The 15082-nt window shown below is 35.7% G+C and overlaps 1 protein-coding gene across 2 annotated transcripts; it reads right to left on the reverse strand.

Annotated features, from left to right (window-relative positions):
• Positions 1-299: 299 nt before the first annotated feature.
• On the reverse strand, positions 300-11284 carry LOC111509013 (GMP reductase 1). 2 transcript variants are annotated; one of them, XM_074171267.1, is made up of 6 exons: positions 11123-11284; positions 7343-7462; positions 4549-4806; positions 3395-3583; positions 2597-2780; positions 300-871 (listed from the first exon to the last, which is right to left on the reverse strand). In XM_074171267.1, exons 1-6 carry the CDS (start codon positions 11207-11209, stop codon positions 672-674), a joined length of 1038 nt encoding a protein of 345 aa, XP_074027368.1. In that variant the 5' UTR covers positions 11210-11284; the 3' UTR covers positions 300-671. The 2 variants fall into 2 exon arrangements, with proteins under 2 accessions (XP_074027368.1, XP_074027369.1); XM_074171268.1 differs by having other exon boundaries at positions 11064-11183.
• Positions 11285-15082: the final 3798 nt, after the last annotated feature.

Consider the following 15082-nt stretch of genomic DNA (forward strand, 5'->3'; position numbering starts at 1 on the left):
TAGTTCCGCAATTGTCAAAGTCATCAGGCCATAGGTGTCACTGGTATTGAAATGATAAAAACAGAAAAAAGTGTTTCACACATTGACTACTGGAAGAACAGATCTTCACAGAGACAAGTGAAAAAACCTTTCATTACAATCAACTCCTCTCAAAAATGACACTCATATAATCCAAAGTTTTCGTATCATGTGGCATCAACATAACATGATTCCATTTTTCGTGATGACTACAACGACGGCAGTAGAAAAGTGGCTAACCACAGTAACTGAGAGAAAAACCCAATAAATAAATAAACATATTATATGAGGAAATTTATTTGAAATATTTATTTTAACATTTCCAAAGATGATAGATACATTTTCAACATGTTGTGTCAGAATAATTTAGATATTATTTTAAATTTTTGTAAAATATTTTAACAGTAACCTAGAACTCACGAATTTTTTTTATTGATAGAGATGAAAATTCATTTACATATCAACAAGAAAGAATTTCAAAAAATATTTGAAATCGTACTGAAGTTATTCAAAAACATGCTCTAATTATCATCGTGGTTACATATAAAGTTTCAATAAATAAAAATAAATAAGTATACTATTTTACAACAAAATTGTGCTATTTTTGGCGTTAATACTTTTTAAAATCGTGGTAGAATACTGATCCATCTCGTTTAACTATATATCGTATTCACTTGTTGTGTACATCTCACAAAAGTTGCGCGTCGTGGTAGTTCTTTGATTTTTGATGCTCCCGTATAAGTGCAAGCACTACGAAGTCCTCCCAGTATATCTAGAACGGTATTTTGAACGTCTCCTCGGTAAGGAACTTCTACTGTCTTTCCTTCAGAAGATCTGTATTCGGCTACACCACCTGTAAGAGTATTTGATTTCAATAGATTGGCAAACCATATACGGAGGGAGGACAAAAAAATGAAATGCCCACTCCAGGAAATTTCAAAATTATTTTTGTGTAAGTTGAAAAGTATTATTTCGGTAATAAAGGTCTCAATTTGAAATATATAAGAGACGCTCTTGGGATTCTTCAAAAGGGCGATTTGTCTCCCATGAAATCCTTCTTGAAAAACTTAGCTACCACGGAATCAGAGGCATCTCTCTCACACTTAATAAATCGTATTTGACAAATCTTTTCCAAGCTGTAATATTCAACAACAGATTGTCCAGCTTTAGTGGCTTTAAATTTGGTGTCCCACAGGGTTCGGTCCTGGGCCCACTGTTGTTTAATTCTATATTAACGATCTTCCTTCCTTCTTGTTCCCAAACGAAAGTGTTCTATATGCAGATGACACTACGCTAATTTATTCCCATAAGGAACATGATTTCCTAGAAACCGTATCGGAAGAAAAGATAAAGCTGAACAGTGGTTCATAGACAACAAGCTGAAATTAAACTACAATAAATCACAAAACTTGATGATCTATACTAGGAAACCCATTCCAGAGGATGAAAATGTGGAGGTTCTAGGATTTTTTGGACGATAAGCTAATCTGGACTGAGTTCATCAGGCAACTAGATTTGAAACTGTCACGCTCTCTTTTCAGTATGCGACAACATTGACATTGCACAAATATAAGCAACCCCAGATCAGTTTATTTTTATTTATTCCATTCTCATCTTAATTATGGAATTGTCGTTTGGGGAAACTCATCTGCAGTTTCTAGCGTTTTCCGACAACAAAAAATCTGTTAGAATTCTGTGCAATGCAAAATATAGAAAAACCCGCAGACCACTCTTTAAAATTCAAAAATCGCGACTCTTCTTTCTATTTACATTTGGAATACTTTGATTGAAATTCACAAAAGGATTCCTACATGAATAACACAATCTGACATTCATCAGCACAACACCAGAGGTGCAGATATAATAAGAGGACCCAGACAAAGGCTCAGTAAATCCCAAAATAATTCACTGAAATTGAACGTCTATATCTATAACATTCTTCCAGTGGAAGTCAGAAAATTCGGAATTTTCGCTTTCAATAAAACAATAAAATTATTTTTGCTCGAAAACCCCTTCTACTCTCTTGAGAAATATGTAAAATGTGTAAAGCAAGGTACTATGCTCAGAGAATCATAAGTTTTTAATAATTTTTCAATTATTAAAATAATTGATTATATCACTGTTGGCTTATGCTCAAGTTCGTGTTTGTGATGTCCATTGTGTCTGGAATAACATTTTAATGTATTATTCTATTTATGTTATTGATTTATTTACACATATTTTTACAAAAAACCTCTTTATTTCTTTTGAACTACCATTCCACCATTTTTTAACTGCGACTTGTCATGACTGTATTTTGTGTACATAACATGATTAATAAAGTATCTATCTATCTATTATCCTGAATATGTCATTCAATATCATTAGTTTCGGAAAAGTTCGTAATACTTAGTCAAAATTCCATCATTCATCTTTGTTTATTCGGTGGGTGAAATCATATTTAGTATCAGCATTGCACCCGTACGGAGCCAGGGCGTGTCGCTAGTAAGTAGAATTCACTGAGATACTAGAATTTAAATCAGACTCATATAAACTTTTGAAACAAACTTGAAACACTTGCGAAAGATGGTTTTTCTACCTGCATGTTTTTGCATCGCCGTACTGGAAGACATGCCATAAAAGAGTTTATATTTCTTGCCGTTCTTTTCAATTATGTCACCTTCGCATTGGTCATGACCGGAAAACATCCCACCGGCCATCACAAAATCTGCTCCAGCCCCGAAGGCTTTGGCTACATCCCCTGGACATGTACACCCACCATCCTGCAATTGAAAAATTGTATAAAGTTCATTTCTTTAGATTTGTTTGCTGCCAGCCCACTAACTAATAAGAAACTTTTTCTTCCTTATTCAGAGGAATCGGGCAAATTACGGATATGCAGTTGGTTAGTACCTCGTCCACTAGATGAAGTGACATTTTGTTGTTAGCTCCAACTTAGGAAGAAGAATGAAATACTCTGAAAGAATTCCGATTTTCAATTATGGAATATCATTGACTTTGTCTTGCACTGATGAGTGACTAATAAGCCCAAAACCGGTCTGCAAGTGTGCCCGTTCCAGAATTGAAGGTCGACTCTTTCAGTTGTATTGCCAATTGCATATGCAGGAAATTTTCTGTTGAGATTCCTGCACTGACGCTTGTCGGATATAATCCAACGCCCTTCATAGTATTAGCCAGGGGAGTAGTTATTTTCTGATAGGCGTCAGTCCATTCAACCTACTGTGTAGGTATATCCGAGACTGGCTTGAACGTTTAAAGTTCATTTCTTTAGATTTGTTTACTGCCAGTCTTCAAGCATAGCCCACTGACTAATAGAAAAATGAAAAATAGTTGATAGCGTCAACACTTGATTTAACCACCAATTGAGAATGTATACCGATATAATGTGTCCTTGAAGGCCATGCGCAGCATCAGCGCATTCTATCACAGCCGATAATTGGGGATAACCCACTCCCGTCTTTATTCTGGTGGTGCAAACAGATCCAGGACCAATCCCGACTTTTATAATATCAGCACCAGATAATATCAATTCTTCCACCATTTCTCCAGTCACCACATTGCCAGCCTAAAAGAAAAATAAAGAATATGATCAGTATCAATACTTTTAATAAATTGCATTGTTTCGAACAAATTTTGAACTCTTCAACGTAAATATTATGAAAGATAGAAAAGGAGAGAAAAGAAATAGCAAAATAATGAAAGGTGAGTGTTCCAAATCCTTCTAATTATTATATGGAAGCACTTTCGATTGCATAATGTGTTATCATCTTCATGGCTATACTTAAACTGAACGTTTTATCTTCTTGTTTGTTTTTTTATACGGTTATATCGCCTTAGTGAATTTGTTATTGTTGTTGATGGTTCTTTAATTAGGGCTTAGGCAGTTATTTGTCCTCCTCTTTCATCCGGATGCCTCATTGAATTTCCTTGTACTTGAGTTATATCAGGTGAGTTTGATGTCTTCTGGTGAGGGAAAGTTATGTTTGCTTTGTATGGCATGTGTGGCGAGGTTTGATTTATATGTTATTAGGTTTATGTATGACTTTTTCTGCTCGTCGTACCTTTGACAAAAGTCACAATGTATTTATCGAGGAACAAATAAAAATCAAAACACAACGAGACCCAACATTCAATATACTCCACAAAACAATACTCATTCCCAGAAACAATGAACCTAGAGAAACAAAAACACAAAGGATATTACCTGATATAACCCAAGTACAGGCAAATTCAATGAGACATCCGGATGAAAGGGAGGACAAATACCTGCCCAAGACCTAATTAATGAACCATTAACAACAATAACAAATTCACTGAGGCGATCTAACCGTATAAAAAAACGAACAAGAAGATAAAACGTTCAGTTTGAGTAGAGCCATGAAGATGATAGTACAGTTTGCTATCGAAAGCGCTCGCATATAATGATTGGATAGAATCTTTTGTCGATCCCATAGATAGCATTTTCATAAGGAGAAATGTCATCGCCTTTACTTAAACCAAATCGTGCTCAAGGTATCTGTACATACTTACAATTATAGTGTGACTAGGAAAAGCAGCTCTGACTTTTCTCACATACTCAACAAAATGTTGAGAATAACCGTTTGCGACATCCAGACAAACGAAAGAAAGTCCTGGAACGGCGTTCAAAATATCTGATAATCTTTCAAAGTCGGCGTCAAGTATACCAGAACTAGCTGCCATATTTTTCAAACAATCTGTATTCTCCAAAGCGAAAGTCTTCCACTCTTCGACGGTGTAGTATTTGTGAATACAGGTGAATAATCCATGCTAGAAATATAATAAACGTTCATGAATGTTATATTCTGGAATTTTGCAACCCAACAAGAAAAATTAAAATACACCATAATATGTCTTGTTTCAATTCGGATATGCGACTTGAACCGCGTCTTGTGTTTTTGGTAGTTCGACGTTTCAGCTTCGACTTGAAGCCATTTTCCAGAAGCCAGCACTATACTGAGGTCTCAATCTATCTACTCCACAGGTCTCGTCGTTGATCTCCGCAAGGATCTCAATCTGCCCCTACTCCCAAGCGTCAATTGTCGGTCCATCCGAGTCATCGTCTTAATTTAAACAGGTTGGTGCGTAGCTCCCTTACCCTTACGATGTAAGTTTGTAGAGAAGGATAAACAAGGCATAACAGACTGGGGATTGATGACGGTATGAAAGTCCCCAAACTCCCGTACCGCACTTCACGGTATACCGCTACCTGGTTGGGGTGAGAAAATTATTCATCCGATATGAGGGTCTCATTCAACAGTGTCGGGGCCTTCTATATTGGGGGGAGTCGTCTACAGTATAATCTATAGCTTCCCTAACTAACGCATCATCGTGAATTTCCGCCTGTATCGTTGGCTAACCAATTCCTCGACCGAATGGACTCCTGTTGGTTCATCGGTTCTGGTCTCGTATGCATGTCCCTGGATGAGTGGAGGGAGGGACCGGTAGTGAAGGCGATGCTGACAGTAATTACAGTAATCATTACTGTCACGAAGGAGGTAATCTCCGTGAGTCATCTCGTCTGTTGAGGGAGTTGGACGTTTTTCAATTTCAGTAGCTTTGCGAATTATCCTGACCTGATCTGAAATGCCTTGGGAATTACTTGATGTGTTCGACAAGCTTTGAGAAAAGAAAGGTGACATAGATGTTTGGTCTTTCGAATGAGGAGTGAAGAGTAGATTTTCCTGTCTTTGAGTGTCTCATTCCCGAAGAGGAGTATGATGGAAGTCGAATGAGAGTCAGTTATGACAACTCACTTCCATTCCTGGACGTTTTCCTCACAAAATCTAATTGATTTCTTTTCGCAAACACTGTTTACCTAAAACCAACCCATACTAACCGCTACGTCAATGCCAAGTCCCATAATCATCCTGCCCAAGTAAATTCCGTTCTATTCTTCATACACAGGTCTATTAGACTCACTGACAGCCATAATAAATCTAAGAAACCCAAATCCGCTCTTGACCAAAAGGACTACCCCGAATCCCAAAGCCAAGGATCCATCCAGTTTCAGCAAACCCTTCCCCCACATCCCAAACAGTTCGATGAACAGACGGATCAAAAGACTTTTCTTCCTTATATTCATGGAGTTACCGGCAAAGTGAGCTGAATACTGAAGGGGCATTAATAAGGCAACAATCAAATTTCCAATTTTTTTCGAACACCTGAGGACACAATGCCCAATCCAATGAGGCATTGGGCCCATCCTCATTTCCATCACCAACTCCACCATCCGCCCACTACCGGTCCCCCCTCCACTCGTCCAGGGACATAAATACCAGACCAGAACCGATAGACCGACACTTGACGCTGAACCAATGCAGCAATAGACAGACCGACGAGTACAAAAGGCAATTTGAAAAATATTCTAGAGAAGTACCACTGAAAAAAAATCTTCAAGAAATAAACTTACAACCAATTCTAACTAGCTACTATGTGACAGTTTATAAAAACTGTTAGAACTGCAAGTGTTTGTATATGATAATCATCTCTCTCTCTATTTTAGATGGTCGTTGCTTCCTATCTTCAGGCGCATATGACCAATGCTCCTCCTGTTGGATAACAGGAGCTTCGTCGGGGGGCGCAGCGGTCTTGCATAAATCAATGCTGCCACCCATTTTTTTCTAAATTATTATAATAAAAACACTAGTTTTTTTTAACATAAAAACAATTTGATTTTTTGAAGTCGCCTCCTGATTGGGAAACCTCTTGGTAATTGTTCACATATATAGCCCCCTTTACGTGGTTATCCGAACCACCCCGGCCTGGATACCGGCGTGAATAAAGGGGGCTACTTATTCATCACTTTTTTAGAAACTCCACATTTCAATTTTAATACAACACAACACAAAACGAAGCTCCACGATAGCACAGGGCATCCGCGTACCTTCTTTGTGGACGGACGTTATCAGCACGTCCGTCCACTACCACGGCCACCAAGGAACTCCATATGATAAACATATTCTACACGATTAAAATTTGTAAAAATGAAGTTTCATTGCTGTACCTACCTACGTTTCTCAAATCGAGAAACCAATTCAATAGTTGAAAATGAAAATTATAAAAGAATGAAAGGAAATACTGAATCTCATTGATATAGAGTACTTTAAAGTAATTTTTGTAGATTTCAGTCAAAACCTAGTTCTATTTTGTCAACCCCGGACCATATATGAATGAATTTATGAAAAAATTAAACTGATATACTGATCAGAAAATTACAGTTACCTATATAACTTTTTATTTCCTATTATAAAATATGGTTTTATAATATTACATTATGAACTCAATTTCATGCGAAAAAACTCACCTTTGAAAGAGCCTTTGCCATCTGAAAAGTTCCGACAGTGTCCATGTTCGACGCCATGACAGGAATGCCATTGTAAGTTTGTTTTGAATTCCGAAATGTTATATTCCTATATAAATTCACCTAAAAGAGAAAAACACTGTGGTTCATAAAGTCGTCCATTGTGCTTGCAACATTTATAAAAATAATATTGGAAAGATCATTTTATCGGTGTCTTTTGTCGGGTTTATGGGCCGTCGAATAATGCAGAATTTATTTATTAGAGAATTACGGCGGCCCTCAAACCTAACAAAAGACATTGATATTAACTCGTTTTCGCCACCAGAATCTATACAGGGTACAGCGCGATAACCGTCGGTTAGCCGTATTCATATCCTGAAATTAGCAAATATAGTTTTTTTTAAAATATGCTCTATCGAATGAAAGTGTTGGAAAAACGTCATTATTTTTATTTGATGTATATAAAAAACCTGATATTTGCCAATTTTCAGGATATGAATCCTATTATTTCAAAAAATAAGGCAAACCAACGGTCATTGATTTCATATATTTCGATGAAATATATGAAATCAAAATTATACAGGGTGATTCAAAAGTACTTTGACAAACTTCAGGAGGTGGTTCCTCACAATATTCTAATATGAATTGTCTAAATAAATAAATGTCCGGAAACGCTTCGTTTCCAAAATACAGGATGTTGAATTTTTATTTTTATTTTCGTTTTTTTCAAATAACTTTTGAAATACTGAACTTAATTAAATGAAACTTGGTAATAGGAGGTTTTTGAGGTGTCGAACTCGAACCTGATGTTCTTATTGCTCTTACTCGTAGGGGGCGTCACCTACACGTCTTTTTCTTTTTTAAAGATTCATAACTTTTTTGAGCGTACTTCTAGCACATTTTTCAGTAAAAAAATCGATTCCTCTATCATATCTACGTAAATAAGCTACCCTTGTTACTAGTCGCTTTAAGCAACCGTTTTCTAAATATTTGAACTTGAAAACTTCCAGTCGATTATTTGATAATCGATGCATGTTGAAGTTATTACGAATATTTTGCATTTTTCACAAGAATGCTTTGGAAATAAATTTGACGTTTTACTCGTTTGAAGAGGTCATTACTGTTGGGTACGTTCCTTTATGACATCCTTAAGCGAAATAGTTATTTTTGTATCAAGGGTGCATAATCAGTATTTGTTTTAATAAAATTTGCAAAAAATATCAACATTTTATTTCAGGAAATTTTGAATATGTAGAATAAACTAAAATAAACGAAACTAAATTGTATTCGAATAAATTGTTGGAAGTGTCCACCTTCAGCGACTAGTAACAAGGGTAGCTTATTTACGATTATATGATAGAGGAAGTACGCCCATGAAAGTTATGAATCTTTAAAAAAGAAAAAGACGTGTAGGTGGTGCCCCCTACGAGTAAGAGCAATAAGAACATCAGGTTCGAATTCGACACCAAAAATCTCCTATTACCAAGATTCGTTCCATTAAGTTCAGTATTTCAAAAGTTATTTGAAAAAAACAAAAATAAAAATAAAACTTCAACATCCTGTATCTTGGAAACGAAGCGTTTCCGGACATTTATTTATTTGGGCTATTCATATTAGAATATTGTGAGGAATCACCTCCTGAAGTTTGTCAAAGTACTTTTGAATCACCCTGTATATATGAAATCAAAATTCAAAAGTGTAACGAAATACAGAGTGTTCCATTTGAAAAAACAAAACTTTGATGTGTCACTTTTTTTAGCCACCCTATAGAACCCAAAATGATTTTTTTCTGTAGCCTTAATCAATATACTTATAATGAAATGGAGAAATTCCCGAAAAAATCAATGGTTTGGCTTACAGGAACCGTGTCGTAGGGGGCAACCCTGAATACAAGATGCATGGTGTATTTACCGATTCGCTTTTGTTTTGTGAGACTGACCTAACTTTGTACACATGTTGATAGATGGTACAAGAATGGAAATATGTCGCGTGTATTTTGTTCAGATTTTCAATTTTAATTAATGGATCATAATGTGAGAAATTATTCACCTAATATCAATTTATTCCCAAATGTGAGCAACGTAGAAAATTGAAGCGTGACATTGTCACGCAGTGTCACTTGAGTTGTACCATGCACCTCTGTAAATGAAATGCTGTGATTTATTGAATATCTTTATTATTTCCTTATCAAGAAATGAAACGGATATCCGGTAACTATCCCGTATCTGGTAACGGTCGCAGTGTTACCACATCGCCTTTGATGATATCTACCGCAGTAGTGGACAAAACGTCAGACATAACCTGCAGACCACGGCCATAAGATCCGGAAAATAGTTTTCTCAAATTACATCCCTCTTTTGTACTGTTTCTATTACACAATGCCAAGTGTTCATATTTTATATGTACCTATTATAATAAAAAAAATATTTATTTCTACGATTAGAACGGATATCAGCAGTTTCATCTCAGAAACGTGTTGTTTTCAGTCTTTGTATTTTCTTCTGATACGATGAATTTTTTTTAATGAATATTTGAATTTCAAATATACTTTTTTCATTAATATTATATTTAATGAGATCATCACATCAATCCCGGAAGTTTCTATAAATATATGAAATTACACACAGGTATCTTATATTTGTTTTTCTCGTCCTCCAATCTAGCGACTTCAACACTATCTGTATCGTAGATCTTGATTTTCTGAGTTCATTTATTTTTTACGTTCACCGCCTGTACTCTGTAATCATTTCAACATTTATATTACATAACTAAGGAAATTTTACAAAAATGAGGAGTTGGTATTGCCCTAGTTCGATTCTGAAATGCTCATTACAGAATATTGTTATTTATCGTGATAGTTTCTTTGTAATTAAGTGAGAACCGTGTCTTGCTTTTCACACTATGTATATTCAATTGCTTACAACTTACAATACATGCTATCTTTTAATGACAACGAAAAAAGGGAAAACGTTTTTCCCGTACCGTACTTAACCTAACCTATTATTCTTCTTCTTCTCTTTATTCTACATCGCTAACCCTATTCATACCACATGTGAACTAAAAAACAGTTGACATCTACCAATCATACGCATACCTATACTAGAATACAAGGAAATACTTGCAATCACGAAAATTTATCTCAACAAATATCACTAAAGAGGCCTTACAAAAGTAGATCACTGGATTGATTGATATACCCAAATATGTTACGCGATAGTAGACGTTTGGCAAAATCGAAGCAAAAGAAATGATATTTAATGAAAATGTTTAAAAAATTTCAATGCGCTGTCTCACTGACTTTTTGTTTATTCTTGAGAACGTAGGTACGTTATAAAGTTTAAAGAACTGTATTTTCTTAGCCTGAGCAATACTTTCAAAGGCTGCTTCTAGATTTTGACGAAAAAAACGACGAATTCTACAGTCGGCCGCAATAACGTTTTATATTTCATCACAATGTTCATCATAGACACCTACTTTTTTAGTCCAGCACTAAACTATATTTTTCAAAATTTTAATTATGTTCTCAAATCCATTATCTATCTTTCATGTTATTATGTAGTTTCATTTCAAAACCTACAATCGTAGGTGAGTACCAAGACCATAATATACCTAATCACTGCAAGAATACGTTAAGCATACATACCTATGTTATTCGAACAATAGAAAATATTTAAACAACAAATGAAGAATGACAAAATAAGCATAGGCATAATCAAGTACCTACCTACTTAGAGTGCTAGTAGCAAATCAATATATATTTCAGTCAGCATTTAATTTACTCACATCGTTTCTGCTCTTTATAGTCGATCTTTTAGGCCTCAATAAAACATCTTTGAAATCTAATTTAATTTCATTTATGATATTGGGCATTTTTTCAGTAGAGTGCTACCCAGAAAAATGAATTAAAATAACTTTCAGCTGACTTATCTGACGTAACCCAAACCCCCTACTTCTCCGATGAATTTTTATTGGCAGTAAACTGTAGTAGGTAGACCTTGCGAATTTGACGATAGCACTCTAATATGGAAGTGTCTACGCGCCCGCCGTCCAATAGAAGGAAATATCGATAAGATGAGTCTCATATGTTTTGAGTCAATCAGTCTTCTTCATTCCTAAACTTTAAGGGTTTTATATTAATTCATACATTGTGAAATGACTTATTTCTATATCAATGCATTTATACCGACTAATCTTCAATTATTTGGAAGGTTACTTGCCCTTTTTATGTGTAGGTATAACCTGAACTTGAATGATTTTTTCCTTACAACAGCCTATAAAACAGCGTCAGTCCATTGACAAGTACGATGACGTTTATTTCGTCAGGACTACGAGGTTTGTTGATGTTCAACTCTTTCAGTAATCGTTTCATGAAATGCTATCAAATTTTGATTTCAGAATCTCGGGCATTGGTATTTTGTCCTGAAAATTGAGTGGGTTCCGAAACTGATTCAAGTTGTTTAGCAAGCAATTTTTTTGTCGTTGTTAATTCAATGTACTATCCGCTCGTTAGTGAAAAATTTGAAATTATGTGAATGGATGTGTAATCGTTGCGAGGGAATATATTGTTTATTACAAATTCTCCGATTGTTTGTACTTCTTCATTGTTATTTGTAATCAATTTGAATTATTTGAGGCACTCTCGGTAGGCGAGTTTTTGTAGTTTTCTTTACATGTAATATTTTGACCATAGCCACTGAAATAACATCGATATCATATGGTGCATAATCTCGTAGACGTTCTCGTAGTTCTATTCAAATTGCCTTTCGACAGAACAACTTCGAAGGATGTATAAATGCCTTGGAATGGTCCAATCTTGGCAAATTTCATCAGAAGTTTGTAAGTCTTTTTGCAGTCCAGGTTAGCAAAGCCCAAGGCAGTACCAATATGGCAGGTTTTGTTCCGATGAAACTGTTTGTAGCGCTCTCCCTTGTAAGGTAGTCAGCAGATACATTTCCTTCCATCTCGGTTTGGCCAGGCATTCAGACCTGAGACAAGTTGTTAGGTATTTCTATTTAGGAGGTTCTTCTTTGGAAGTTCACCACCAACATAGATGTTTTGCTCAGCGAGAGCCAAGTGCTTCCAGTACAGTTTGTTTTTTGCCAATCTCTCTACATATAAATTATAGGTCTTTATGCATCTGGTATCTGTCTCCTGTGTTTGAGTCATCTGAACTGAGTCTGTCGGATGTCATTTCCAGAATGTTGTGGCTCATTTCATTGCAAGCCAGAAGTCTGCTAGGCTTCGCCATAAGTCATTAGTAAAAACCAAAGTGGTTTCATTTGAACTGATTCCTTTAGCTACTTTGAGGCGCTGTTTTTGGTATTAGGAGCTTTCGCCTTATTACTTCAACTTTGCTGGCAAGTTGTACACTTCCATTACAGATTCACTCCAGCAAAATTTAATAGAAATAGGGATCATTGTCGCATGATTTTTCGCTAGAGGGAGCAAGTCACTTTCTTTTCCATGTATTTCCGTAATTTTAGTGATGAATTGATTAGTTCCAGATGCATATAATATTTCTGTTGTAATCACTTGGACTTCTTCCCAATGTGAAATATTTTCTCAAAAACTCTCGACATATCGCACTCTTGACAAAGAAATAATAAAGAGATTCAAGAAATATCAGCATTCCATTTACAGAACAGAGTGCACCTCTAATGACGCTACTTGACAATGTCAAGTGGGCACTTCAGTTTTCACTGTTGTTCACATTAGCTGAGAAATTTTTCAGCTTGCACTCCATAAATTTAAGATGTCAACAAAATTCGCGCGACAGATTTCGATCCTTACACCATCTATCAACATGAGTACAAAATCGGTTAAATTTCATTTCCCGCGCGTAGAGTTTTTGAAAAAAAAAAGGGGGTTGGTAACAATATTAGGAGTTTTTATGCATCTTTAGCTATATAATAACGATTGGTAACAAAATTATGAAAGTTGTGTGTAATGTACATTCCTCACATCAGATAATAGAGAATCTAATATCTATCAACAGAATGCGACATCTACGTGTAAAAACAATAAGTTTCTTTTTTGTGAAGTTTTGTCGTTGAAAGGCAGAAGTAATGGCAAAAGCATTGTCTAAGGTCTAAGGATTGGGATTTTCGACAATTTTCGTTGTCTCAAAAGATTACCAACTTTATGTCAAAAATTGAAAAACTTTTGTATACATAGGCAATACGATTGTAGAAAAAAACAATTGCTTATCAGAAGCGCGAAAATGTATTTGGATAAATTTTGATGCTAAACGCAGAAAATAGCTGAAAAGTATTTTGTGAACTTTGAATCTGTTTTCATCTGTTTCTCGAAATGAGAAAAAAGTATAATGTATGTACATGTACGGGTGTTTTAATTCGGGTATACTTGATATTGCAATACATTAACATCACTACGCTTTTTGATTGAAAATATTTTAGAATATCATTATTCATTATTAATTACTGTCATATATCCATACTAATATAAATATGAGAGTTTGTGAGGATGTATGTATGTGTGTATATGTTTGTGGCTCTTTCACGCCTAAACGGATTCGGATGAAACTTTACATGAATACCATATAGGCTACAATTTACAAAGGTTTTGTGTAATTTTGGCCATAATATCACGATAAGTATTTAAGTAAGTCGGAAAAATTCTTACTTCCCGAGAGCTATCTTGGCCTGCGCTGCCTATACCATTGGAGTTACATGCAGATGTAGGTACTGTAAGATTGTTTATTTCATATAGTTCCAAATAAAAGTCCGCGATAGCATATATCTACCTTTATGTGGTAGCCACTATATATGCAAAATACCGAGCCATGAATACAAATAAACTGGATGAAGAAAAGAGAATTGAAACTTTCTGTTTTTCACCACTTTCATAGAAGTGGTAAAAAACATAGAAAGTTTCAATTCTCTTTGCTTCTTTATGATTTTCTACCACGTAGTAACGGCTACATTCATCAATTCAATAAACTGGATACTTTTTTACATTGCACATTTTCGAATGTCTGTCAAATTCTTATGAAAATTGATACAATTGTTGTTTTTAGTATACCTATACAATATAGCTGAACTTTGTCTTTTACACCAAGTAATTTGTCAAGTAAAAGTCAAGACTAACTTGACGCAACGCTACTGCGACGAGTAATGGCTTACTAGCCATTGCGCGTCGCGCCTACTGTAAGACGACGGGGTACGATGCGCGGGGGTAGAGGGGCGGTCCAAGCAATGAAGCTTCATCGCCGAGAACGCGGACATATAACATAATATCCACATCTTATGTTCATAATCATCTAGAGAATATTTTGAAAACGTTCCGATCATATATGATATGATGAAAAGTAGATCCTCTATGAAGTCTATGATAACAGATGACGTTCTGGACATCTGGACAGGCACTTTCCAAAGGCAAAAACCTACCATGATTACTGTATGGTGCTCAGCGGCTAGTGAGATTCACTATAACTTTCTGCAACCGGGCAAAACCAATTGTGAGGAGACCGACGAAATGTACCAAAAATTGTGGCAGCAGCAGGCGACACTGGTCAACAGGATTCTCCTCCACGTCAATGCATGTTTCACAAACTACCGTCCGATAATTGAAGGAATTGAGCGTCAAAATACGCCTAACCCACTATACTCCACAGACGTCTTGCCAACCGACTACCATCTTTTCAAGCACCTCGATATTTTTCTCAGTGATAGAACCTTCGTCAAACAGGACCGGGCAAAAACGACCTTCGTCGACTTCTGAGCT

This window comes from Leptinotarsa decemlineata, unplaced genomic scaffold (genome assembly GCF_025532065.1).
Source record: "Leptinotarsa decemlineata unplaced genomic scaffold, Ldec_3_MD MMD2_tig00000010_RagTag_RagTag, whole genome shotgun sequence".
Lineage (NCBI taxonomy): Eukaryota > Metazoa > Arthropoda > Insecta > Coleoptera > Chrysomelidae > Leptinotarsa > Leptinotarsa decemlineata.

Excerpts from the sequence above, each read along its gene's own strand:
- LOC111509013 (XM_074171267.1), bottom strand. The coding sequence starts at position 11,209 with ATGCCCAATATCATAAATGAAATTAAATTAGATTTCAAAGATGTTTTA. Across the intron at positions 7,463-11,122 it reads CTATAAAGAGCAGAAACGAT|GTGAATTTATATAGGAATAT; the intron begins GTGAGTAAATTA and ends TTTCTCTTTTAG. Across the intron at positions 2,781-3,394 it reads TTCAAGGACACATTATATCG|GATGGTGGGTGTACATGTCC; the intron begins GTATACATTCTC and ends TTTCAATTGCAG.